Genomic DNA, 24,419 nt, shown 5'->3' on the forward strand with positions numbered 1-24,419 from the left:
CAGTAATTGGTAAGTCAGTGACAAAACTCTGTGTGTGTGTGTGTGTGTGTGTGTGTGTGTGTGTGTGTGTGTGTGTTCTTTCTAGAGCTCTGCACGTAACAGGTAACATGTGCTTTTAGGCACGCAAAGGGACATTTACAAATGTTACCTTGGTCTCTGCCATCACAAAGGCTAACAAACCAGAGTGTTAAAAGTCAGCGTTGTAATAGACCTTGCTCTCTTGCCAAACTGCAATAAAATTAAAAACTAGTGCCAGGAGGATAGATTAAAATAAACCACACACCATCAATTATAAATTTGAAAGTTTTAAAAACCGCTTTGAGGAAGTCCTTCTCTGGGGGTCAAATTTCAGTTTGTGGTATTGAGCACTTCTGAAATTCCTGCTCTCACCTGGGCCTGCGTTATAAATCGACTCTGCCCTCATCAGGAGGCCGAATGTTTAGTCCTGTTTTCCTAGGCTTGCCTTCGGTACAGATCGGCTCACTTGCCCCAGGTCTGTTTTTGTTAACAAAGACTACACTGGGCCTTTGTTACGGCTTGGGAGCACATTTTATTTTATAGTATATTCTACATTTTTCATAAGCAAGAGTGACTTTTCTGTTGCGAAGGCACAGTATTTCTCCTTGATAAGTCTTCATCAATGCTGATCATGTTTAACCTTATTCTTCAGAAGGGCTTTTGAACTGGAAGTGTTTGCCCATGCCAGGGGTTGTGCTTCATGATGGCACAGTCTGCCATTGACAACACAGTAGTCTTTTTCCTCATTTCAGTCAATATCTATTCATATTTTCCTGGCAGCTGATGAACCTAACTGGATCAGAGTCTCGTTTCATGGAACTAGAAGAAGGTTTTCTTTTTCTTTTTTCTTTTTCTTTCTTTTTTTTTTTTTTTTTGCATGTGAATTCGTTTATTGTGTAGGCAGATGGGGGCACTCCACAGCTAGTGTGGGGGTGTCAGAGGACAACTTGGATGAGTCACTTCTCTCCCTTTACCATGTGGGTCCTGGGGATCAAACTCAGGTTGGCGGCAAGGGTCATCTCCCCAGACACAGAAAGTCTTTATGACTTTTCCCCACCTTGCTCACATGTGTCTCTTCCACACACAGGGGTTAAGAATAACATAATCAAGAACTCTCTATGATGGTATGCTTATACGTTTTAAGATCCAGTTGGTTGAAATAGAGTTCATAAACCTATAGACTGTTGATCATGTGATTCAAGATGCAGGAAAGGCAGGGGAGCTCTGGCCCTTCCAGTGACGTGGGTCCTCGCTCTTTTGCTGTCCTTGGAACCATAATGACACGACATGACTGTTTCCAAAACAGTCCAGCTTCCCAGGAAGAGGATGAACACACGGTTTCTTATCTTCGTTGGCTTATGATTCATTCAACAGCAGCACCTCCAAAAGGCTCTTAAAATAAGAGATAAATCAAGCTTTTGTGTACATACACAGGAAGAGGCAGCCCTGGAAATTAAATTGATTATTTCACTTTAGCAGCGTTGACTCTGCAAACCCTCTGTGTGGGTGCTTTCTTCTCTTGAGTTTGTTACTGTTGGCCAAGTGTTTTCACACACGTTATCTCATTGACTTTTCAACACCCCGCCCCCCAACAGTTCATTTAATTAGCCATAGGAAAATAAGACTAATTCTAGAGAAGGCAGTGTTTACACCCGCTAAGAGGGGAAGCCAGAGCCCAAACACACATGCTCTGACTCCCAAGAGAGTCTTCTGTTTCCATCACTGAGTTCTCTGTGCTTGCTGTGACTAAAGACACCTTTCCACGCCTCAGAAATTCCTTATGACTCTGAAATTCCACATTGTAAAGTGTGACCTTACCAAGGTGCTCACAGTTCTCCTCCATCTGACCCCAACTTCCATTTCCATCCTCATCTCCATCCTCATCTACACCTCCATCTACACCCTCCACCTCCATCTCTCACCTCCATCCTCCATCTCCATCCCTCACCTCCATCTTTCACCTCCATCCCTCACCTCCATCTCTCACCTCCATCTCCATCCCTCACATCCATCCCTCACCTCCATCTCTCACCTCCATCTCCATCCCTCACATCCATCCCTCATCTCCATCTCCATCCCTCTCCTCCATTTCTCATCTTCCATCCTCCATCTCCATCCCTCATCTCCATCCTCCATCTCCATCCCTCATCTCCATCCTCAGTCTCCATCCTCCATCTACACCTCCCATCTCCATTCTTCATCTGCCTCCTCCCTTTCTATCCCCCACCCTGTGCCTCACTTTGATTCTTCCTCTTCATCTCTAGTCCCCATTCCCACTCCCTCTGAGAAAACCCATGCACAGTGGAGCCACATTACCTCCAAGAGGGTTTCGAGTCACCTATACTTTATTTCAAATCCCTGGTTAGTAGTTTGCACAAATAGTGCTGCTATTTTATTCTCGAGTGTCTATGTGTGTGTACGTGGGGAGGTATGTGGAGGCCAGAGGACTTCTGGAACTCATCAGATATGTTAGGCTGACTCGCCAGTGAGCCCCAGGGACCTACCTGTCTTTGCTTCCCCAACTCTGGGCTTTCAAGTGAGTGCCACCACGCCCACCTTTTTTCTTCAGTAGGTTCTGGGACTTGAACTCAGGTCTTCACACTTGCAAAGGAGACACTTTACAGACTGAGCCATCTCCCCATTTATATTTTTTGTAACCTGTAATAAGCACTCTCTTGATGATGTTTCATAACTCTATCTTTTATATAAACACACCAGTAATTTTTCAAGGGATGCCTTTTAGTCTTGTACATTTTTAAATGAATAAATAAAGTGAAAACGACTTAAAATGAACTCAGATATCTACAGGAAACTGAGCCACAGCAGCTGCAGATCAAATTCTCCTCAACTTGGAGGATGCTTCACTTTGAGGATGGAGATCTGTGGATGGGGCTCTCTCTTGTCACTCCCCAAGACACTGTTTCTCTTGCCGTGACTTACTGAGCTCGGCCACAGGCCTGTGCTTCTGGAGCGGTGGGGGGGGGGGAGGCTGCTCTAAGGCTGTGCCACTGGGGTGCCCTCTGCCTGGAGCTTTGCCTTCAGGAATGACTGAGTCTGTCTGTATTCCCTTTTAGATCCGACTCTGTGGAGCACAGACCATGTCCGACAGTGGTTGGAATGGGCAGTGAAAGAATACGGCCTTCTGGACGTGGACGTCTTATTATTTCAGAATATCGACGGGAAGGAGCTGTGCAAGATGACAAAAGACGACTTCCAGAGGCTCACTCCAAGCTACAATGCAGACATCCTTCTCTCACATCTCCACTACCTCAGAGAGAGTAAGCTGCCTGCCCTCAGTAGCCGTCCTTGTTGCCATGGCTACAGACCCACCTTTAGTAGGTTTGGACGGGGTGGTCCCCAGCTCCCCTTGCTCTCACTCAATGCCCATGTCCGACCTGAGAGGACCACATAATAGAGCTCAGAGCTTCCTGATGTAGACGAACACCACAGTCTCTGCTGGGGACCAGGTAACAGCGTTCTCCCTCCTCCCGCGTTCCAAGGCCAGGAAAATGGAATGTTGTAGAGAAGTGGCCACACACTCGGTAGTTTCTGTGATGACGTTCCAGACTAGAAGGCAGAAAAGGCTCCTCCTGGACGGGAGTGTGGGGAGTTATCTTCCTGAGAGCCGTGTGAAGCCCCTCCCCCATCCAGCCTGAACACACTGTTGACAGAATCGGTGGCATATAAGTCAGAAGATTGCTGCATGCTGTAGTGATGGCAGCTCTGAGCGTGGTCCAAAAGGATCCCAAATACAGGCGGGTGGGGTGACTCCCTAGGTGCCCTTCTCTCCTGTATGAAGTCGTCCCTTCTCCGATTTACCTCGTTCACCAGTGTCAGGGGTTTAGATAATTCCAGCACCCCTAGGTGAGGGTAGGGAGGTATGTTTTCCTTTCTTTTTCTTTGGACTCCGTTTGTTTTTAAGAAAGGTCATTCTCTGTCTTTCCATCTCAACATTGACTCTGTTTTGTTTTGTAGCTCCCCTTCCACATTTGACTTCCGATGACGTGGATAAGGCTTTACAAAACTCTCCACGGTTAATGCATGCTAGAAACACAGGTAATGCTAGCCTTTCCCACACCAGGACAACACATAGGTTGCTGTCTCCAGATGCATGCTTTCGAATGAAATGCACAGGTTAGAGGTTAGAAGGCAGATGCAGAGGTGAAGGATGGGGAGGCTGTTGGGTATCGGAACACTTCCTGTTATTTCCTCCACAACCTCCTTAGCCATGAGAGGGTTTGTTTTGGTTGTGTTGTGTTGTGTTTTGTTTTTGGAGCAATTGTACAAATCCCCCAACATGTCCCACTGTTAGTCCCAATCCATCCACCAGTCCTGTTGCCTGTGGAGATGAAAAGCTCCCTGGTATATGGTTCCCCACGACCCCATGGGTCTCTTGTTCTCCATTTCCATCCCTAAAGCAGTGTTTCCTAGGACTCCTTGGTGTTTCTCAGACAGTTTGGGCTATTGGACTTGCCTTGACTTAGTCACACAGATTTGTATGTTTGCACAGGGCCCTGGAAGGAATATTTCATACTTTTTGCAAACTTTTATTCCCAGGGAACTCTGCCACCACTTCAGAAAGTATAAAACCGGCCCCTAAAATCCAGCACCCTCCTGCCTGCCTCTGACTCTGGTTCTACGTGTGTGTCTGCTGCATGCCTGAGTCTAGCAGGGCTTCCCCAAGGCTAGCCTCGCTCCTGCTCTCGGTTTGCTTGGGGTTCTCTGGATAATTGTGTTACTCATGTTCCATAGACAGACCTCCTTCCCTCTCCTGGTGGTGTCGCTGCGGGATACATGGCCACTTGCTGCTCACCTACTGGGTTAGCCTAGGACCACTCCCTCCCATGTTCTCCCCGCGCCCAGCTAGGGCGGACAGCAGCAAGTGCCGGGAAAGCTCTGTCTCCTTGTAAGCAAGCCAGCCAGCCTGACCTCGGGTCTCCCCAGCCAAGCAAGACAGCAGCTTACAAAATACTCTCCTTTTGTTTTAACATGTCCAATCTCATATGAACCGAGCCTCAGTTCTTTATAGTTATAATAAATAACTGGTTTGCCTTAGTCTTCGGCATCCCAACAGGATGCCTTTAACGTCACGTGAAGCTCTTTAACCTGTTCTTTCTCAGTCTGCATCACACATATCAACCTGCTAATGACCTTGTGGCCAAAATTAGCAAAGAGCCATCCCTCTCTTGGGAAACACCTCTGAGCTACACACGGATTCTCACATCATATTCATTTAGAAATTCTAAAACAATGACTAAATGTTCCACAAAAGTTCAGAGTTCATAGTTTTACTGTAGCTACACAGAGAGGAAATCCAAAGACAAGGATGATAAAGTTTTCAAAGGACTTAATGCCAAAGGGGAAATTTCCTCATTTGGAGAGATGACCATTGATTGAGGAAAATAAGGAGAATCATGTATTTGAATAGAGATATGGATTAATTCTGAATACACTCCATAGAGTGTTAGGGAAAATATGTATAAATGTTTCCGAGATCTGCTTTCCAAGATCTATTAAGATATTTTGTGACTCATATACAATTTGTAATAAGTAAATAGCTATGCCACAAATAGAGCTTAATAAAATAAGATTGCTGGTGGGACACAGCGGGCCTCCATCAAGAAGCTTACAAGGAAATAATAAACAAAGCATAGAATTTCAAGCACACGGGAGACTCGTTCACATTCAGGATCCGAGTCTGACCCAGGGCTCCTGTTTGCCCAGAACTCTGCTGACATTGCGAGGCCTCTCCTAACATTCCAGGGTGAGGTCGGATGGCACTGATGTTCAGGTGAACAGTCACCACAAAGGACCTTCACACTGTGTCTTTCCTTTTGTCTGCAGGGGGTGCAGCTTTTATATTCCCAAATACTTCAGTATATCCCGAAGCTACGCAAAGAATTACAACTAGGCCAGGTACGCTAACACACCCCCGCGTGATTCCTTCATTGAGAGACTCCCAGAAGTCCAGTTTAGACCCAGGACTGCAGCCCATGACCCTAGGAGCATGCCTTGGACCTGAAATGCAGTACCTTGCAGCCAATCTTTTCCCTGTCCCTGTTGATGCGCAATCAAAATGCAGTCGGATTGCTGCATTCAGAGACCACTGTAGAGGGGGACAAGCCGTGGAGTCAGACACAGATAAGGGCCTTATGTAGTGGCTTTGAATATTTGGGCCAACGCCTAAGACAGGAGCCCTTGCACTTTCAAGTTAAGAGAAGGGTTGATGTGCGGTCTGTCGCTTCTGAGGGGAGAGCAGTTCCAAAATCAGTAGCGACTGATTCTTATCCCCCATTTCTCAGAGGGGAAGTATCCAGCATCTAATATTTACATCAGAGTCATACTTTATGTCTTTTCTGATGATTTAATTAGTTAATTAATTTACTTTATCGTTCATGTAAAAATAAGCATTTATCTAATGCCAGTCACAGAGTTAGCCTCTGGGAAAGGAAAGCTGAACCAGACTCCAAGCACTGTCTCTCTTCAGAATGCTTGCTTGCACATTCTGCTAGGTTTGTGGTTGGTTGAGAGCCTTGTCCGGGTCTGGCGAGGGGCAGTTGCAGTAAGCTGGAAGGAAGGTTTAGCACGAAGTTCTAGAAGATAATTCAGTGGTGTTACCTGGAGCCAGAGAGAGCCAAGAACGTACCAGATTAAGCACCAGAGCAGGCAACAGAGGTGCTACCTGGAGTCTGGAGGCCTGGGAGTCGAAGGAGTCAGAGCCATGTGAACACAACCAGGAGGCCTTCAGGGAACTGGGCAGGGAAAGGACACCGTGAACTAGGGGTCTATCACTCTTAAACACCACCCCTCATGGGGCCATGACTACCCTGTGTGTTAGAATTCCTCATGCTGCCGTGAACACTGAGGGGATCCTAGTTCCAGAAAGCACAGTGGATTTCCCCATTGGTCCCGCATACATGTCTTCCCCAGCCCAGGCTGCCTCTCCATGACCCTTTGCACGTCCAGCCTGCGTGAGTCTAGCTGACCGGGTCCCCAGGCTCGGAAGCTCTTTCTTTTGGGGGAGGAAGACAAACTAGGGCTGGGGGCTGGCTGAATGGTGGGGATAGGGATACTTTCTGGAGCGCTTTCATACCCTTGACCACACGCTGTAGCTTCTCTGGCCTGAGCGAGAAAGCTTACTTCTTTGTTCCTAGAAACTACGTGAAAATGCCCAGCTAAAGTCCCCTGTCATGTTAGAGGTCGGTAAAGTAATGGAACAGACCCAGTGTCTGTAGTTAACTCAGATGGCCCCAAAGAGTGCCACCAAGAGCATTGAGAATGAAGAGCAGAGGCCTGCCCTTTCCCTGGCTCCAGGACTTTCTGACCTTGCTACCTACAAATGCATCTTGTGGGACCCACAAGGGAGGGTATGGATGGACATGAATGATTCCGGGGCTCTTTCAAAAATGCTTCTACCCATAGCTAAAAATAAATGAAAGCTCCCCGCAGAACATTTGGCCTTTAAGATTAATTAGCCAATTTAAAAACTATGTTTGTTTAAAGTCACCTCAGGAATGCTGCTGGCTGGATTTCAAGGCCAGGGTTTGTGAGCCGCTGTGGTAAGCTGGTTGGCGAGACAGGACAAGGGGCCCTGTCGCAACTTTGCTTGTAGGGTGGTGGTGTGACTGTCTAGGTTCATTTTCTGAACCAATTAAAAAATCCAAAGGGGAGGAGGGTGCAACAGGTAGCAGCAGGGGGCTTCAGTCAGAGCAGCCGGAAGTAGCCTGTGAAGAAAGGCACACACCCAGCAAGACAGAGAGGACCTCGGCAGGGTGGGGCAGGGGGCTTCTTGAGAGTCTGGTGGCAGAGACCCACGTTCCTGTCCTGTGTGTTCCTGTCCTGTGTGTGTCCCTGCCCACTTCATTCTCTAATTCAGCGTGAGGGACAGGCGCCGGTCGGCACCTCAGCAAGCCAGGCTTCGGTCGCTAGTCCATTTAGACTCTCCTACCTTCTCTACACGAGAGCCGTTTCACCAGGGCCCCTGCAAGAAAAAAAAAACAAGTCAACAAAACCAGAAAATCCACAAGACTTCTGTGTTTCACGAGATCAGATGAGATGGCATTCTCGTCTTTTGCAGGATGCCTCCATCCACACCCACCGTCCTCTGAATCCTGCTGCCAAACGTTTCCCCCTCACCTGACCGCCTTTCCCTCTGCCTCCAGTCACCTGCTTCTGAGTTGCCACCCCCAGTCTACCTCCCCCTCCTCCCTCCCTCTCCCCTCCCTCCCCCCTCCCTCCCTCCCTCCCTCCCTCCCCTCCCTCCCTCCCTCCCTTCCATCTTTTTTTATGACCACACTTCTGCAAAGGTTAATTTGTCCGAGAGCTGTGCACGACCCGTGGGCTCCATTCCCCTCCCGCCTCTGTGCCGTAGCCATCTCTTCCGTGGGCTTGTGGCTTTGCTCTCCACAGTTCTAGGTTAAGACCACAGCTTCTTCCCCTCATCTTTGTTGAATGAGCACCTGGATTGGTCCCCTACCAGGATGCTGGCACATCTTGTGTGTTCCGTGATTTGGTGGCCATCCTTTTGTTACAATCACCCCAAACCCTTCTCCCCAGCTCCTCTGTACACACCATTTTCCTCCCTGAGTCTGTTTCTTTTGAAGCCACAGAACCTTGAGATCTCAGTTTAAAGTGTCAAAGCCAGAGACAGGCGCCAGCCACAGAATCTCATTAGGCAGTGTGACCTTACGACATGTTTCCTAGCCTGTCCTTTTATAAGTTGGTCATGGGAAATCTGGCCTATTACATGGAAGACATCATACAGGCTGTTCCTTTACTCCTCCATCACCACAATAGCTTGATAGTACCCAGGGTGTCACCAAAAGTAATTGGAGTGTGTAACTGCCACACACAGCTTTGTATGGAGTGTGACTTTGAAGCTGGTGCCTCTGGGTTGGGGGGGATTCCTCCATGAAACTCTGAAACTTGTTGCTGCTGAGTATGACTGAGCTGGGTGAGCCCACAGCTCTTGTACCCCTCAGTTGGGTGCTCTGTAAACCTCGAGCCTTAGCAGTTGGCTTATTGCATTCTTTGCTTGTCCCAAGTTTCTACACAGCCACAGAGATTTGTAAGCATAGTTAAAAGGCCAGGATCATCATCCACAAACATGATCTCTAGGTGTTTGATATAGGGGTGAAGAAGAATTTAGAAAGATCTGGATGAAGAAGATGGTGCAGATTAATTACCCAAAGGCTGAATCAAAAAATTCCTGTTTTCCAGAGCTTTGCAGATTGGTTCTAGGCAGTAACTCTCCGACTGCTATCTTGCCTTCCTCATTGACTTCAAATGCGTGAGAGGAGGCCCATCCATTCCTTCCCATCTCCTTCCTTCCTCCAGGGGATCACCAGAGACATCTTATAGACCTGGTATAGATTCTGCAGAATGAGGATGAATGTTCCAGAGAGCCAAGTCCTGGTCCTTTAAAATGCAAAGTGACTCTGTGGAGGTCACGGGAGCTGGCAAGCCCCCTCCAGTGATCTGAGCCAATGGAGAATGCAGCTTAGTAGAACTTACCCCTCACTGGGGAGGGAGGCAGGATTCTTGGATGATCCTCTGATGTCTTAGGACCTCCTTCAGGATTAGAAACTGATCTCAGCTCCCCCAAAACACACAATCTGCTATGTGTGGGGGTCTGCACCAGACAAGCCTCCCCTACTTTGTATCTCCATGTTGTTGTTTTAGTATGGATCATGGCATATACCATGTTTCGATAGCCATCCAAAGCTGCCTGTGAGATTGCTTTAAAAGGGTTCGGGCTTGCCAATCATTTTCAACGGCTACAATAGCAGAGTGAATGCCAGAAAGTGACTTCCTGTGCACAAATGTGTGAGCTAATTCCTTTGAAAAGACACCTCGGAAAAAAACTCGGCATTAGGCTGCTCACCAAATTTAAATGTAAAACAATATATATGTGTATATATATATGTATATATATATTTAATTAAAAGCCTGTGCTCTTCTATCAGGCTGGGCAGCAAAGGCTCATGGGTAGTGGTCTTCTAAGCAGTCAGGGGTAGACGTATGTGATGCTGGCTCTGCCACCATCCTGATCGTTCCTCATCCCCAGAAATTTCCAAGGTCAGCATTTCCCGAGGTCATCTGCCACAGGAGGGGCTTAGTGTCACGGCGTGTGACCAGTGGCTGATAAGGAAATATTGGCAGAGGCTCTCATGAAAGAAAACAGGACCCGCGTATCTACCAGGGCAGTGTGTTTGTGAACATGTTAATCACTTCTCCATGCAAGCGTCTCAAATACTTGACTGAAAGTTAAACTCGCCTGGTGGTTGTTATTTCCAGAGGAGGGTGGGACAAGGCTATTCATCTTTCAAAGGATTTTATGAATAAAGAGCTTCCAAATATTAGTTCTAGTGTGATGGTTAGTGTTCTTTTTCCAGCCACACTTCACGACCAGTGCTTTTCTGGGTGTAGTTGAGAAACTCACGGCTCTCTGGTACATCCACCTGCCTTCTTCTAGCTCAGGTCCCATAGGCCCCTTTAGAACCTCCGTACCAGACTGTTCTACAGTTGTAGTTAGATCTGCATAGTCTGGCTAGCATTCCTGAAGTCATTATCTTTGAGAATGGTGAATTTTATAGGAACTCTTAGAGTGGAAATTCTCTGGAGCTGACTTTTGCACGCTTCCACACATGTGTGAGTGGTCTGGGACCTGAGCGGGCTTCTGGCTTCACTCTCTAAGTCCAGGGTTAGAGTCTGCGTTCCTAACCCTCAAGGGTGTCTTGGTTGATGATCCATGGAACACACTCCTGTGATACCACCATTTTTATTTGGTAAATCGGCCTTTGTTGGTGTATCTGTCTGCCTCTGAAGTAGGTGGGGTATCTCACTTACTGATTTCTGTCATAAAACTCTGGTTAACCAGTTTTTAAAAAATAAATATTACTATGTTTTATTTATTTTGAGGTGGGGGTGGGGGTGTACACATGCCACGTGGAAATCAGGGGACAGCTTAGCTGAGTTGACTCTCTCCTTCTACCGTGCAGATTCTGGGGGTCCATGTCAGGTAACAAGGCTTGGAAGGAAGCCTCTTTGCCTACTGAGCCAGCTGACTGAATTCTGCCCCCATGTCCCCCCTTTATTTTTTCATTTTAGAAATAAAACCAAGACAGGTTGAGAATATATTCTCAAAATGTTTCCAGAGATGTAAGACGGAATTTAGTTGTAAATTGATTGCAGTTACAGATTTCATTCCCACATGCCATCCCAACTCTAGAAAAGCTGAAGGTCCCAGAATGCAGAAGTGCCCCCGAGAGAATGAGCAATAGTAGGGTTTTAAAAAGGAAAACTGTCTAACTCTCCGAAGCCCAGGAGGGTAGAATTTCACAGACCACACCAGTTGCGATGGGGGCAGCCAAACAGACTGATTGAATTAAGGCCTTTCTGTGTTGGGTTTCACGTCGCTCTCTTCGGATGTGAACATAGGAAGGGGCACACACTTGGCAGCATGGTGGGGGTCTTTGAAAGCTGATCCACCAGATTGCCAGTTTTGAGTAAGCTTAAACGATTTACTTAAAGAGAGACCCAAAATAATTGCACCACTCCGTCCTCCAAGTGAGAGTTCCGTGGCCATCCCCTGTTGTGTGTGAGCAGCAAGCCTGCCCGAGTACGCGGCTGTGGCTTTCAGGTGGTCTAGAGTGGCGCTTGACATTAAACAGAGACCCACCAACCAAGGGAGTGTTGTTTTAAAATTCATTTAAAGTTTTGCTTTTGTTCCAAGACAGCATCTTACCCTGGAGCCCAGACTGGTCTTGAACTTACAGCAATCCTCCTGCCTCAGCCTTTCAAGTGCCAGGATTACAGACACGAGCCTTCACACCTAGATCTAGTTTGTTTTGAGGTAGCAGGGCATGTAACCAAGGCTGGCCTCAGATAGTCTGTGTAACTGATGAAGACTCTGCGCTGACTTTCTTGCCTCTGCTTCCCAGGTGCTGGACTCACAGGCCTGAACCACCACACCTAGTTCGCAGTTTTGAGACGGCTCTGTAATCGAATTACATGTAGATGTAGCTTCCCTATACACATGGTTAATAAGAGGGAGAGAAATAATGATTCTGGGCTCTATTTCTGAAAGAAAACTGAAATGACCTAAAAGCTTGATGTGACAAGCGCCTCAGTGACAGAACCTCCGCTGAGAATACATTGCTGTAGTTACTAAATTAGCAAGTGCAGTGGGTAATGGCGGTCCGCGGCACAAGTAACGTTATGTATAAATAAAAATAATTAGCATGTATTTATGTCATTGTTGATGTGTTGTAGGACGATCGTTTCAGTCCTGAATTTGTTTCATGCAATTCATTTTAGAGAGAGATTAAATTCTCGTAGGAAACAAGAAAGAGGGGCCTTTTGCCTAGAAAAACAACTAAGCCGATTAAGACTGACGATATCAGTGGGTAAGACTGTCAAGGGGAGGTGAGGGGAGCCTCGGGAGCCTCTCACAGCGGGGTAAGAAAGCGGCTCTCATTCCCAAGTAGAGGGCAGACAGCAGGAGCGTGAATGTCTGTCGCTGGGTAGATTTGGGGTGATCCATGCCCGGTGTGGGCTCTGAGTTCTGGAGATGGTGAAAGTGTAGATTCTGACCAGTCCTGTGGTAAGTCTGCCTGTGGAAGAGTAATGGTGCGATGATCTCGATTTCTGATCCTAGGAAAAGGCTTTAGGAGAGTGAGCAGGAGGGGCCGGGAGCTGGCTCAGCTGTGGTGCTTGCTTTGGGGAACTGAGTTTGATCCCAGTTTCCCTGTAGAGATCTGCACCTGGTGACATGTGCCTTTGCAGCTTAGCTAAATCAGTGAGCCCCAGATGAGCCCCAGTGCCCCAATGACAAAAGCTGGAAAACAAAACAAACAACAAACAAACAAACAAAGAAAAAACCGATGTGAATGGTACTTGAGGACAATATCCAAGGTTGGCCTCTCCAGCCTCCACACGCATGTGTGCCTGCACATATATAATGCATATAACACACACACACACACACACACACACACACACACACACACACACAGCAAGTCTAGAAGATTCTACCAATGATAGTTTTAAGCTAAATGAAAATGAGAGTTTTATTTAGATCAATAAAATATACATACAACTATATAATATATGCAAAGGGCAATGTATAGGTAAAACCTACATTGATATTTTTAATATTATGTCAGTATTTATTCTAAGAAACAAATCTGTTATTTAAAAAAAAGCTGTGTTTTTCTTTAGTCCATTTATCTCTTTTTTACAGATTTACCTTATGAGCCTCCCAGGAGAACAGCCTGGACCGGCCATGGCCACCCCGCGCCCCAGTCCAAAGGTACAGGCTCAGCCCCCACTGCCTTAGCCAGGGTCAGTTGCAGTTTCAGTGGTTGATCTGTGATCTTTGCAACATACAGAGGGGTCCTTCCCTTGGTGGCAAAACACGTGTGATCTTTAAGCGCGGCTCTTTTTGTTTGAGAAGTGACTGGAACAGTGACTCTCCGTGTGGACAAATGGGGTTTGTTTACACACTGACGAGCTGAGCTAACTGCTGCTTCCTCTCACCACAGTTCCCTCCGCTGGCTCCACTTCTTCCCTGGCACTTTCCCATATCTATTTATTTTACACCGTAGTTAATTTCATTCTCTTTTGTAAGCCAGTTCAAGTTTCTCTTCATTATGTTTAGAAGTAATGTCTACAGTAGATCTCTTAAATCATGAGAAACGTTTTAGAATGTTTATATTTAATGTCATTAGAGGGGGCAATTTCTTCTTACCACAAATGCTTCTTGTTGTAGAATAAAATTACCATGCTGACAACTAATTGATTATAAAGTAAAAAAAAACATTGAAGACATGCAGCCCGATCTGGGTTGTGGCTAATTTTCTTTTTTTGTTCTTTTTGTTTTGTTTTGTTTTGTTTTTCAGCTGCTCAGCCATCTCCTTCCACAGTGCCCAAAACCGAAGATCAGCGTCCTCAATTAGGTGTGTTTCAGAAGCCATCTTGGGAGCCCTAAAAAAAAGGTTACAGGCTTAGCTGGGGGTCTTTAAAGTGTGCCCTCTTTAAAATGAACTTCACAATTGTCATGTATGTAAGATGAGTCTCAGTTGGAAGGATTTTACTCAACCATCTCTAAGGCCTGTGAGTTGAATGTGAGCAAACCATCCGGATGGTTGTGGAGGCTGTGCCCTTGGGATCTGTGGGTTCCGTTGCTTTGACTTCCCGTGGTGTGTGTCTAGGTGTCTGTGTCTGTCAAGGTGGAAATGCAGTGGAATGCTGACCTTGAACAACCTGGCCCGTGTGGCCCCAGGCCCAGCACTGCCCCCACTTAGATCTTGGCATAGTGAGGGTTGTGGGTTGGTGGTGGGAATCTGGGACCCCGAACTTTCCTACAACTGTGATGCTCCCCTGAGATCTGGTGTGACGCCTTACCTCGTGTAGGAGATAGAAGCAGGAAATGGGGGAGGAGGGGCAGGGAGCATTCTCACCTCTACACAGTTCTGTCAGCCCGAAGTTGCATGGTACCAGACCCCTGCCACGTCTCCCAGATCTGACTCGTTTTCTTCTCTCATAGATCCTTACCAGATTTTGGGACCCACCAGCAGCCGCCTTGCTAATCCAGGTGAGTTGCCACTCGTGATCTGCTCTATAGTTACTTTAGAATTGGGACAATTTCCGAAGGAGAACTTGGGCTGGTGAGAAACTTCTCCAACTGAGAAACTTGGTTTTCACGTCTCATCTCACTGAACTATTTTACTTGCCTTTATTGAAGAAAAAAAAAAAAAGGATCAGGTTATAAATTAAGGTTTTAGCTTCAGCAAGGAAATTTATAACCTAATTGAACATATAATGTTTCTCTAGGGTTGTGGCAACAAAGTAACACAGCCTGTGTTGGTTCAATACCATCAGTGCATTGACATAACTCTGAAAGCTGGAAACCTGAGGCTGGTGGCTGGGAGCTGCTGAGTGATGAGGAAAGAATTCGCTCTGGGCCTTTCACCCTGGCGTGGATGGCATCATCTTCCTGTGTTTCATTTAATTGTCTTTCCTCTCTGTGCTTCTGTGTCCATACCCCACCCTGTGTGTGTGTGTGTGTGTGTGTGTGTGTGCCCATGTGGGTGTGATTGTACATGTATATGGAAGCTAGAGGATAACCTTGAGTGTTAGGGTAACAATCCAGATAATATCACACCATCTATCTTTCTGTTTTTTAAGACAGGCTCTCTCACTGGCCTGGGATTTTGTAGGTAGGCTAGGCCAGCTGTTCAATGAGCCCCGAGGATCGATCTGTCTCTGCCTCATCATGTGCTGTAGCTTGGCTTTTAAAAATCTAGGTTCTGGAGCCGGGCGGTGGTGGCGCACACCTTTTTTTAATCCCAGCACTCGGGAGGCAGAGCCAGGCGGATCTCTGTGAGTTCGAGGCCAGCCTGGTCTCTAGGAAAGGCGCAAAGCTACATAGAGAAACCCTGTCTCGAAAAACCAAAAAACAACAACAAAAAAAGAAAAAAAAAATCTAGGTTCTGAAGATCAGACTTAGAGACATCTCCTCAGTCTGGGACGTTTCCTTTCTTAAAATATACCAGTCATTCTGGAATAAGGACCCCAGCATACTGGAGTATGGGCTTCTTCAGTGTCCTTAGTCTATTTGATAACCTCTGTAAAAACCCTTGTCTCTAAAAAACAGGTCACTTTCAGAGCTACTGAAACTCGGATTTCAATATATGAATTTTAGGGGACATAATGCAACCTGTCACAAACCAGATCCAACAACCAGTATTTTAAAAAAGATAATATTACATCCATCAGATTCCAATTATGGTCAACTGTGAGGATGTATTTCTGAACTTAGACGCAGGAGGAAAACAGACTCCTCGCGATACCTGGCGGAGACCCATCACCTGTCCTCACATTTTGGTGCCAACGAGCTTGTTCTGTTTGTTTGTATTCAGATCAGAACCAGCTGTGCTGGCATGAACTCCAGGGTTCCATGGCATCTGCTTCATATTCTCAACCGTAAATTCGGTGTCAAGATGTCACAGCCACACTGCAAGTGCAGGCTGGGATTTCTGTTTCATGAACCTTAAGCCAAACAGGGGTTGGAAAACACAACAATTCAGATGCCATCATTGCACACATCCCCACAAGAGAATCCATTCTCGGAGAACCTGAAATACCATCATGATTGAACGACGGAGTCTGCCATGAAATTTTGATTAATGCTGATTAATTCCGTAAATATGTTCGAAACAGCTCTGCAAACAGAGGAGGCTGTTTTCTTCATTGTTTTAGCCCAGAGGGTGATGTCCAACACCTTATGTGCTTACTAGTTCATCCCTGAGAATGACAAGACACAGTTGGCCCCAGGGATCTGTCACCCAGTGGAGAGATAGGCACAGGTAGATCCAATGATCTCTACCCCATGGAATCACAACCCGTTGTCTATTCTGTAGCCAACCACAGATGGCCAGGACTTCCAAGCAGTCCCTCCTTGACCTCCTTTCAGCCTTCCTTGTAACTGTCACATAGCTATTGTAACGACCATAGTAGCTGTGAGGCTGGGGAGACCATCCAGTGGGCAAGGTGCTTCCTGTGCAGTGGGGAATCCCCAGCACCACATAAAAGTCAGATGTGTATGAATCTTGTATGTTTTCAGTCCCCCTGTTGCGAGAGGGGAGCCTGAAACCAGAGAATCCCCAGGAGCTCACGGGGATAGCTTGGCATACACAGCTGTGAACCACAGATGCCTCAAACAAGGTGGAAGACAAGACAGACACCCAAGGTTATTCTCCCACTTCCACACGTACATCTGGCTGTGTGCACCTGCACTCACTCACTCACACGAATGCACACGTACATACACTTGAAGACTTTGCATGGCTGTGTTTGGAGGTGGTGATAACTAAGCGCCCACTCCACGAGGTGGCCGCCTCACAGGGAGTGTTTACACCTGTGGTCCCCCTCCAGGCTTTGTATGGCCCACGGCATTGTTATTTCCATCCTGTAGAAGAGGAGCCAGAGGCCCTTTGAGGTCAAAGAGCTTCCCCTGGGTCACAACCAAACAGGAAGGAGGCTCAGTCTGGAACCGAGTGTCTCTAAAGGCTGATTTTGTTTTCTTTCCCCCAACACTTCTGGAAGATGAGCTTGAGGGGAGGAGGGAAGCTTTGAAAATGTGAGCTGTGGGTAAGAAAGGAAACACTTTGATTTAGCTGTACAGCTGTCAAGGTTTGGAGGATGAGGATGAGGGAGAGAAGGCAGAGGGGGAGGAGGAAGAAAGGGGAGGCAGACAAGGCATAGAGCAAGAAGAGGAAGGAGGAGGAGGACAGTGGCAAGCCGCATTAGGCAAGACCATTCCAGCCCTTCTGCTCACGCCCATCATGTCCTTGTCCCCACGCAAAGGGACTGCTCAGCTTGTTTAGAAAATGGAGCCGCAGGGAGTCATTTGTTCCTAAGCTAAGTGCCTGCTTTCAGAGTGCCCCCTTCTCCTCCTGTGAGCTGCATCCTGGGATGCTGTCTGTAGGCAAGAATGCCAAGTCAGAGCCAGGAGTCGGAAGCACACTCTGGGCCTAGGAGCAACATCCTGAGGCATCACAGGTCCATGGTCCTGGTGTCCAGTGTCAAGGACCACATTTCCTATGCTGAGACCATTCCTGCAGGACCTGGGCAATGACAGAATCCAGCCTTTGATTGGTAGTCAAGAGACTCAATTAGTTTACAAGGAAGGAGACTTCTGGTCGTACACCCCCAGGCTCTGAGCCAGTGGATTCATGTGGCCTTTGACACCAGAATGCCCCCATCTTTTGTTTAGTAAAAAGCTTCTTGTTTGAGTACCTCTTTCTATTCTCTGATAAATTAATCCTTTGTCACTCAAAAGTCGGTGACTTCTAGCTACTAGGAAAGCTGAGTCTGGAGAATCACAAGTTCAAGGCTGAGTCAGGAGAGTCACAAGTTCAAGGCCAGCCGGAACAACTTAGTGGGGCACTGTCTCAAAACAAAGTGTTAAAAGAAGGCTGAGGATATGCGTCTGGACGTGAAGCCTCAGGTTCAATCCTCAACACTCCTTCCCCACCCAAATTTGATTTTAAAAATTAAAAACAATGCCTATGTACAGAGATAATTTTTTGAATTTCCAGACTTCTCATTAAACCTTCAAAACCAATATGGTGTCAGGAAAAGAAACCCAATAATTCAGCAGAAATAAAGCACCGGCTAACACATTTATAGGAAATAACAAACCCCTTTATATGTTTATCTTAAATGTAGATGATCTCAATGCACCTAAAGGATGCTGATTAATGCATTGAATTAAGAAACAAGAACCAATGATTTGTGCTCTTCAAGAAGCACACTTATCTAGTAAAGACACCTCAGGATGCCAGAGGAGCGGCCATTCTTTGACCGGCTGAGTCCCCTCTCAAAGCCTTGTCATGCATATGAATGCACAAGGTGATGTCCGGGCATGGACGTTCCAATGTCTCCATTCCAAATATGCATTTGGTGTATGTGCTTAGAATACGATTTCTCCTGCTGAGAAAGGTGTGTCCTGGCATCCCCACCTCATGAATCAGTGATGAGCCACCGGCCCCTTTACATTCCACCAGAACTGCTGAGCACTGAGTACCTATGATGGAGTCCAAGTTCTTCTCCGTGGAGGAACTTTTCTTGAGGTCCGTCCAGGCATTCTGAAGTGGTGGGTGTGAAGATACACTCAACGCCTTGAAAGGGTCAGAGCCATCTCAGAAAAGTTTTGTCAGTTGTTAGAAGTAGGCATCTGTTACTTTCAGGCGAGTGCCCAACAATTTGTAGGCCCAAGGGAAGACAGCCTAGGAAGGACCAGGAGGCTGTGGAGGTGTGTGTAGATACTGGGCTAGAGAGTACTGGTCTGTGTAGGACAAAGAAGTTTGACCTCTGCTGATGTTGGGCATAAAGGTCAGTCCATCTGTGTGCGCCCATGTTTTCTCAGCTCTCCTGTAGACTAAACATGATGTTGTGGGGATTAAACACACCGTCACATGTGAGCATTTACAGTTGTGCCTAGCTCCCAGGGAACTTCAGGATGAAGTCAAACTCTGAGAATGGCCCCATTCCAAGCTTCTGCCTGGCCAGGGTGGTGGTCCTGAGTGGTCAACTGCATTTGGCTGCCTCCAGCCAGACAGTGAGAAGGAGGCTGGAATTACAGACGGGAGACTGTCCCTACCTGATATTTACATGGGCTCTGGGCACCTGAACTCCAATCCTCAGATTTGCGTGGCAAGTGCTGAGCTCTCTCCCCAGCAGCAATCTTGTTTTTCCTGGTTGGTTTGGCCGGTGAGTGACCCAAGCCACTCCCTGAGCCCTCATTACATTTCTTGTCAGAGTCCTGCTCTGTATTCTGCTATATTCTGCACAGCACATGATGACCGTCACAGTACGAGCAATAGTAGCAATTTAATAAATTGCTTTAAAATTTTTGGCAGACAGTAGGTCACTTAATTTACCCAGTAATGATTTCTCAGGACCCCGACCCCCATCATATCCTTGAGAACTCTTGCTCAGTGAGAACATGTGTGGCCCTAAGTGGTTTAGGGATTGATGGACCGCTTCTGTTAATAGTGTGTACTTAAGCGTTTGTTGATTTTTACAGCTAGTTTCCTCTTCAGGTTTGGAGGCCGGTGGGAAGGCTGGGCAGGCTCGTCCTCAGTCCTGAGCTCTGAGTCCTTTGTCCTTCTATCTAATGAGTAAAGTGAACAGCCTAGGGCGACGTGAGCTCATCTGTCCTCTGAGCTTTGAGCTTCCAGCCATGCATGTAGAGCTTGCTTGTTTTCTGGTTCTTCAGAAGCGAGGGAGACAGACGATTTCCCCTACTGCTTCCCTCCTACACATGCTCATAAGGGAAGTGGGTGAGGGACACATTCCCAAAGATGATGCCAATGTTTGAACAGATACCAAGTGTTATTTGGTCTGTGTATTTGTATGAAATCTGTAGAGTGGCTCTCTCCCTATGGGAGGAAGCTGACACTAAATATTTATTTTCCAGCAACTGTCCATGTTTAGAGTGAGGCATATGTTAGACTGTTAAACCCAAAACTCACAGCTTCTCCTATTCCCAGGTCATCCATGGAATTCTTTTTTCAAGTTTTAATCCTTTGGTTACAATATATATACTAAAACCATATGGTTCTCTCGTTCCATCTTTTATATTTTTCAATGCATATTAATGAGATGTTGGAGGCAACAGCCCTTGATTGAGAACAGTTTGTATGTGTATCTCCAAAACAGCACAGGCTTCCATTCCGACAAGCTACAAGCTGTTAATACATTTCAAATGTGTCGCTTGACTGAAAACAACCCTTTCCAGAATATAGTGAAAAGAGGCTGACCTTTCTCACGATGCTATTGCATCTCTGGGTGGATCCACAGACCCCCCCCATTTCCATGGAGCCTACATGGAGACAAGGACTGGACAGTGTGTAGAGGGTGGGAAGGGTTCAAAAAGAGCAAATTCATCATTGAACTTTACATCCCATCAATTCCCTGAACGGATGATTGTCCAAGTTACTATAATCATTGATCACGTCTATTCACATTACTTATCGTATCATAAAAGATAATATTTCTGGTAATGAGCCCAAGGCAGTGTGCTGCCCTGGAGGCTGGGAAGAAATATCTGCTTCCCACTCGCTTTTAAACTCAAATCTGTGCCAGTTAACTTTGTTTCTCTTAGTACGCGACATAACTTTCACTAAGCAGCTATGGACCATGAACAGGAGTATCCTGTAGCTCCGTCTGTCAGTCTGGCCTGGACTGTCTGGGCACAGCTGTGCTCTTTTCCAGCAAGGGTTGCCCTCTGGAGAAGTGGACAGCCAAGGGACAAAGCAGAATGGCCCAGCCATGGGGGCAAGTGGGAGGGCAAACCTTGTCCAGGACATATTGGGTCCCTTTACACATCCAGAGATCCCCTGGAGCAATGTAACATGGTGGCTAGAGTGATTTGCTTAGGTTGTTCTCTGAAAAGTCATGAGGGTCAGAGAGGGTTCAGTCAGCCAAGTGCTTACACTAGAAACATGAGGAACTGAGTTTGATCTCCAGAACCTGCGTAAAAGAAAAAAATGAAAGAAAGGAAGAAAGAAGGAAAGACAGAAGGAAAGAAAGAAAACCAAAAAACCAAAAACCTCAGTGTGGTTGTGAACACTGATAATCCTAGTGGTGTGGATCTTTGGGACTCATTGGCCAGGCAGCCAAGGCTAATGGGTAAACTCCAAGTTAACAAGAAAGCCTGTCTTAAAACACTGAGACAACATCACCAAATGTCTTTTTCTTACCTCTACACACACACACACACACACACACACACACACACACACACACACACACGCATGAGTTCTTTGAGGCAGCCTCTCTTTGCCCCGGGACTGGAAATGGGTGATCTGGTTTGAAACAGAGCCTGTTTGGTTCTTTCTCAGAACTTCCTCATTTTGAGTGAGTTAATTCTGTGCTGGGGAAAGTTCTGGCAGAATTGGTCTCTGAGCACCAGCCAGATGTTACGTTAGAAATAACAGTGTTTACTTCCATTCTCTGTTTGATTTTCCATGAACTTGTAGATGTTCATTTCCTAAACCTGGCTTTTGTTATTTCACTGGACCCAGCCAATATAAATGGTGCTGGGCTATTATTGCCATCCATAGCCTTTTCTGCCTCACAAAAAGGGGGGGGGTAGCTCATTCATTCCCCCGAAACCAGTGTGACCTGGTTGCTCTTTGAAAGAACTCTGCCGTGAAAAGACCTCCCCGAACCTTGCCCTGTGTGTGTTCTCCTCTTTGTGTGGAGAACTTGGATCTATGAGGCCGTCCTGAGAATGATCAGGGACGGTCATACAAGGACAGTTTCTTAGAAGTGGAGACAGAAGTGAGGACACTCCAGGAATAGTTCCTTCAGGGTTCATTCTCGGGAGGAAGCAGCGTTGGGCAGTAGAAAAGCTGAAGCCGCTTCCAGCCTCCTCCAGCCTTCATGTGCCGCACGGTCCCTAAGGAGCCAGGGGTCACAGGCAGCAAACAGAATTAGGATGTCCTGTAGTTCCCCCTCATCAGTGTGACCTGGGATGTGTGGGTGTGGACCAGCTCCGGTCCAGCCAAGGCTTGTTCTCTGAAGAGGTGAGCAGAGACAAAAGCACCAGCAGCCGGGGAGCAGAGACCTGGGGTGGGGGACCAGACCTGGTCCAGGGAGCCTGCCGCTGAGGAGCGGCTCTCCTGTGCTCGGCTCTCACTGGCTTTGTGTCCCTCCCCACCGTCATTAGGTAGTGGCCAGATCCAGCTGTGGCAGTTCCTGCTGGAGCTCCTCTCGGACAGCTCCAACTCCAGCTGCATCACCTGGGAAGGTACCAACGGGGAGTTCAAGATGACGGACCCCGACGAGGTGGCGCGGCGCTGGGGGGAGCGGAAGAGCAAGCCCAATATGAACTACGATAAACTCAGCCGCGCCCTCCGCTACTACTACGACAAGAACATCATGACCAAAGTGCACGGGAAGCGCTATGCCTACAAGTTCGACTTCCACGGGATCGCGCAGGCCCTGCAGCCCCACCCTCCCGAGTCATCTCTGTACAAGTACCCCTCTGACCTCCCATACATGGGCTCCTATCACGCCCACCCCCAGAAGATGAACTTTGTGGCTCCGCACCCTCCAGCCCTCCCGGTCACATCGTCTAGTTTCTTCGCGGCCCCAAACCCATACTGGAATTCACCGACGGGGGGCATTTACCCGAACACTAGGCTCCCGGCCAGCCACATGCCGTCTCACCTGGGTACTTACTACTAGAGACCAGAGGGAGGCCTTTCCCAACAGCGTACAATCACCTAGCAGTCACCACAAACTCAGAGAACACACATCGGAAGTGCCTCATGAGGAATGACAAAGGCTGACCAGAGCTGGGGAAGGAAGGCGGAAACCAAAGACTCACAGGGGAGGGTGGGCGACACCCAAGTATTACTACAGAAATAGAGGAAGCTCGAAATATAATGTACATGGACGTATAACCTGTGGTCCACCCTTGTCAAAGACATTGTACGTAGAAAAGCATGACATGATAAGGACAAACTGCCAAAGAAAGTGGCCTTAAGTAGTGTACAAACTGTAGAGTGTGGGACCTTGCTTGTACCAACCAGGATTCAGTGAAAGCACTAGCGATAACAGTCACACAGTCTTGGCCTAACATACCATTTAGAATGTCATTTGAAGGGAAACTACCTGTGTTTAGAAATAGAAACATATCAAAACCAAATGAGACAAGAAAGAGGGCGGCCCCTCCACAAACCACACTGTGGATTTCCTTGGCTGGCATTTGCTGTTTGGGATGAAGTCAGGTTCTTTCCATTTGATAGAGAGATACCAGGTCTGTCAAACTGTGAAGACAACCCAAAGTCTCATCTCCTTTTCAGTATTACGGGAACTGTGAGCCACGTGGTGGGTAGGGCATGTGTCTGGTGTGTGAGTATGTGATTACAGGAATAAATGAGAGAGGTGGAAGTAGAGGAGGAGGGGATGTGGGAAGGAGTGGAGGAGGAAGAGAGGAGGAGGAGGAGGAGGATAAAGAGGAGGAAAGGAATAGAAGGCAATTGCTCAAGCCATCAAAGCTGAATGTAGGACATCTTGGGACCAAAGAGCGTGAATCGTGATGTTTGATGCAGTCGGTGTTGAAAGAAAGTTCACAGTTTTATGGAGGACAGGGAGCAGTCGTATTCAAAACCCAAAATACATCTCTGTGAAAAGAAAGTCGTAACTGGAATTATCTAATATTCAAAAAAAGTCCAGGACCTCTGCGTTTGGTGGAGGCTTTGTCCTTCATGGGAGCAGTCGAGAGGTGACCTGTGTGGCCACCACAGTCAGAGACCAAGCAGGCATTGTGGGGAGGTGGGCTCCAGTTTTCCTTAATGAGTCGCGAACGCTGTGCGTTCGTCAGAATGAAGTCTACAAGTCAATGGGTTTTTTCTTTTTATATAATAATTATATAACTTATGCATTTATACACTACGAGTTGACCTCGGCCAGCCAAAGACACACCACACACAAAAAAGGAGACAATCAATGATATGATGTGGCCTTGAATTTTAACTCTGTAATGCTTAATGTTTACAATATGAAGTTACTAGTTCTTAGATGCAGAATGTATGTAATAAAATGAGCTTGGCCTCTCATGGCGAACCAGAATGGCAGGGGTCTCGGGTTGTACTTCTTTACTGATGAACAGTTGTCAGCAGAAATCTGAGCTGAAGCTTATGGGTTTGTGTTATAGTCGTTGTCCCAGAACTGAAGCAGATGGCAGTAATACAGATAGAGTGCTACACACACAAGCAGCATGGACCTCTCGACTCCCAAGAGCCCACTCTTTCCCATCTTCACCCAATTCTACATCAGAAAGAGCAAAGGTCTCACCCCGGAGCCTCCATGACTGTCCC

The 24,419-nt window shown here is 47.0% G+C and overlaps 1 protein-coding gene across 2 annotated transcripts in view; it reads left to right on the forward strand.

Annotated features, from left to right (window-relative positions):
- The window catches only part of Erg (ETS transcription factor ERG), a 100,026-nt gene extending 75,855 nt beyond the window's left edge, over window positions 1–24,171 (forward strand). Inside the window, exons 4-10 of one of the 2 annotated variants that reach the window (XM_028879944.2) lie at window positions 3,093–3,296; window positions 3,994–4,074; window positions 5,863–5,934; window positions 13,262–13,330; window positions 13,920–13,976; window positions 14,567–14,614; window positions 22,262–24,171. In XM_028879944.2, the coding sequence (XP_028735777.1) occupies window positions 3,093–3,296; window positions 3,994–4,074; window positions 5,863–5,934; window positions 13,262–13,330; window positions 13,920–13,976; window positions 14,567–14,614; window positions 22,262–22,782 (1,052 nt within the window). In that variant the 3' untranslated portion in view covers window positions 22,783–24,171. The remainder of the gene's footprint in view (window positions 1–3,092; window positions 3,297–3,993; window positions 4,075–5,862; window positions 5,935–13,261; window positions 13,331–13,919; window positions 13,977–14,566; window positions 14,615–22,261) is intronic. The other variant, XM_037209618.1, reaches the window with a different exon arrangement.
- The last annotated feature ends 248 nt before the right edge of the window (window positions 24,172–24,419 follow it).

The sequence above is a fragment of the Peromyscus leucopus genome, chromosome 12 (genome assembly GCF_004664715.2).
Source record: "Peromyscus leucopus breed LL Stock chromosome 12, UCI_PerLeu_2.1, whole genome shotgun sequence".
Classification (NCBI taxonomy): Eukaryota; Metazoa; Chordata; class Mammalia; order Rodentia; family Cricetidae; genus Peromyscus; species Peromyscus leucopus.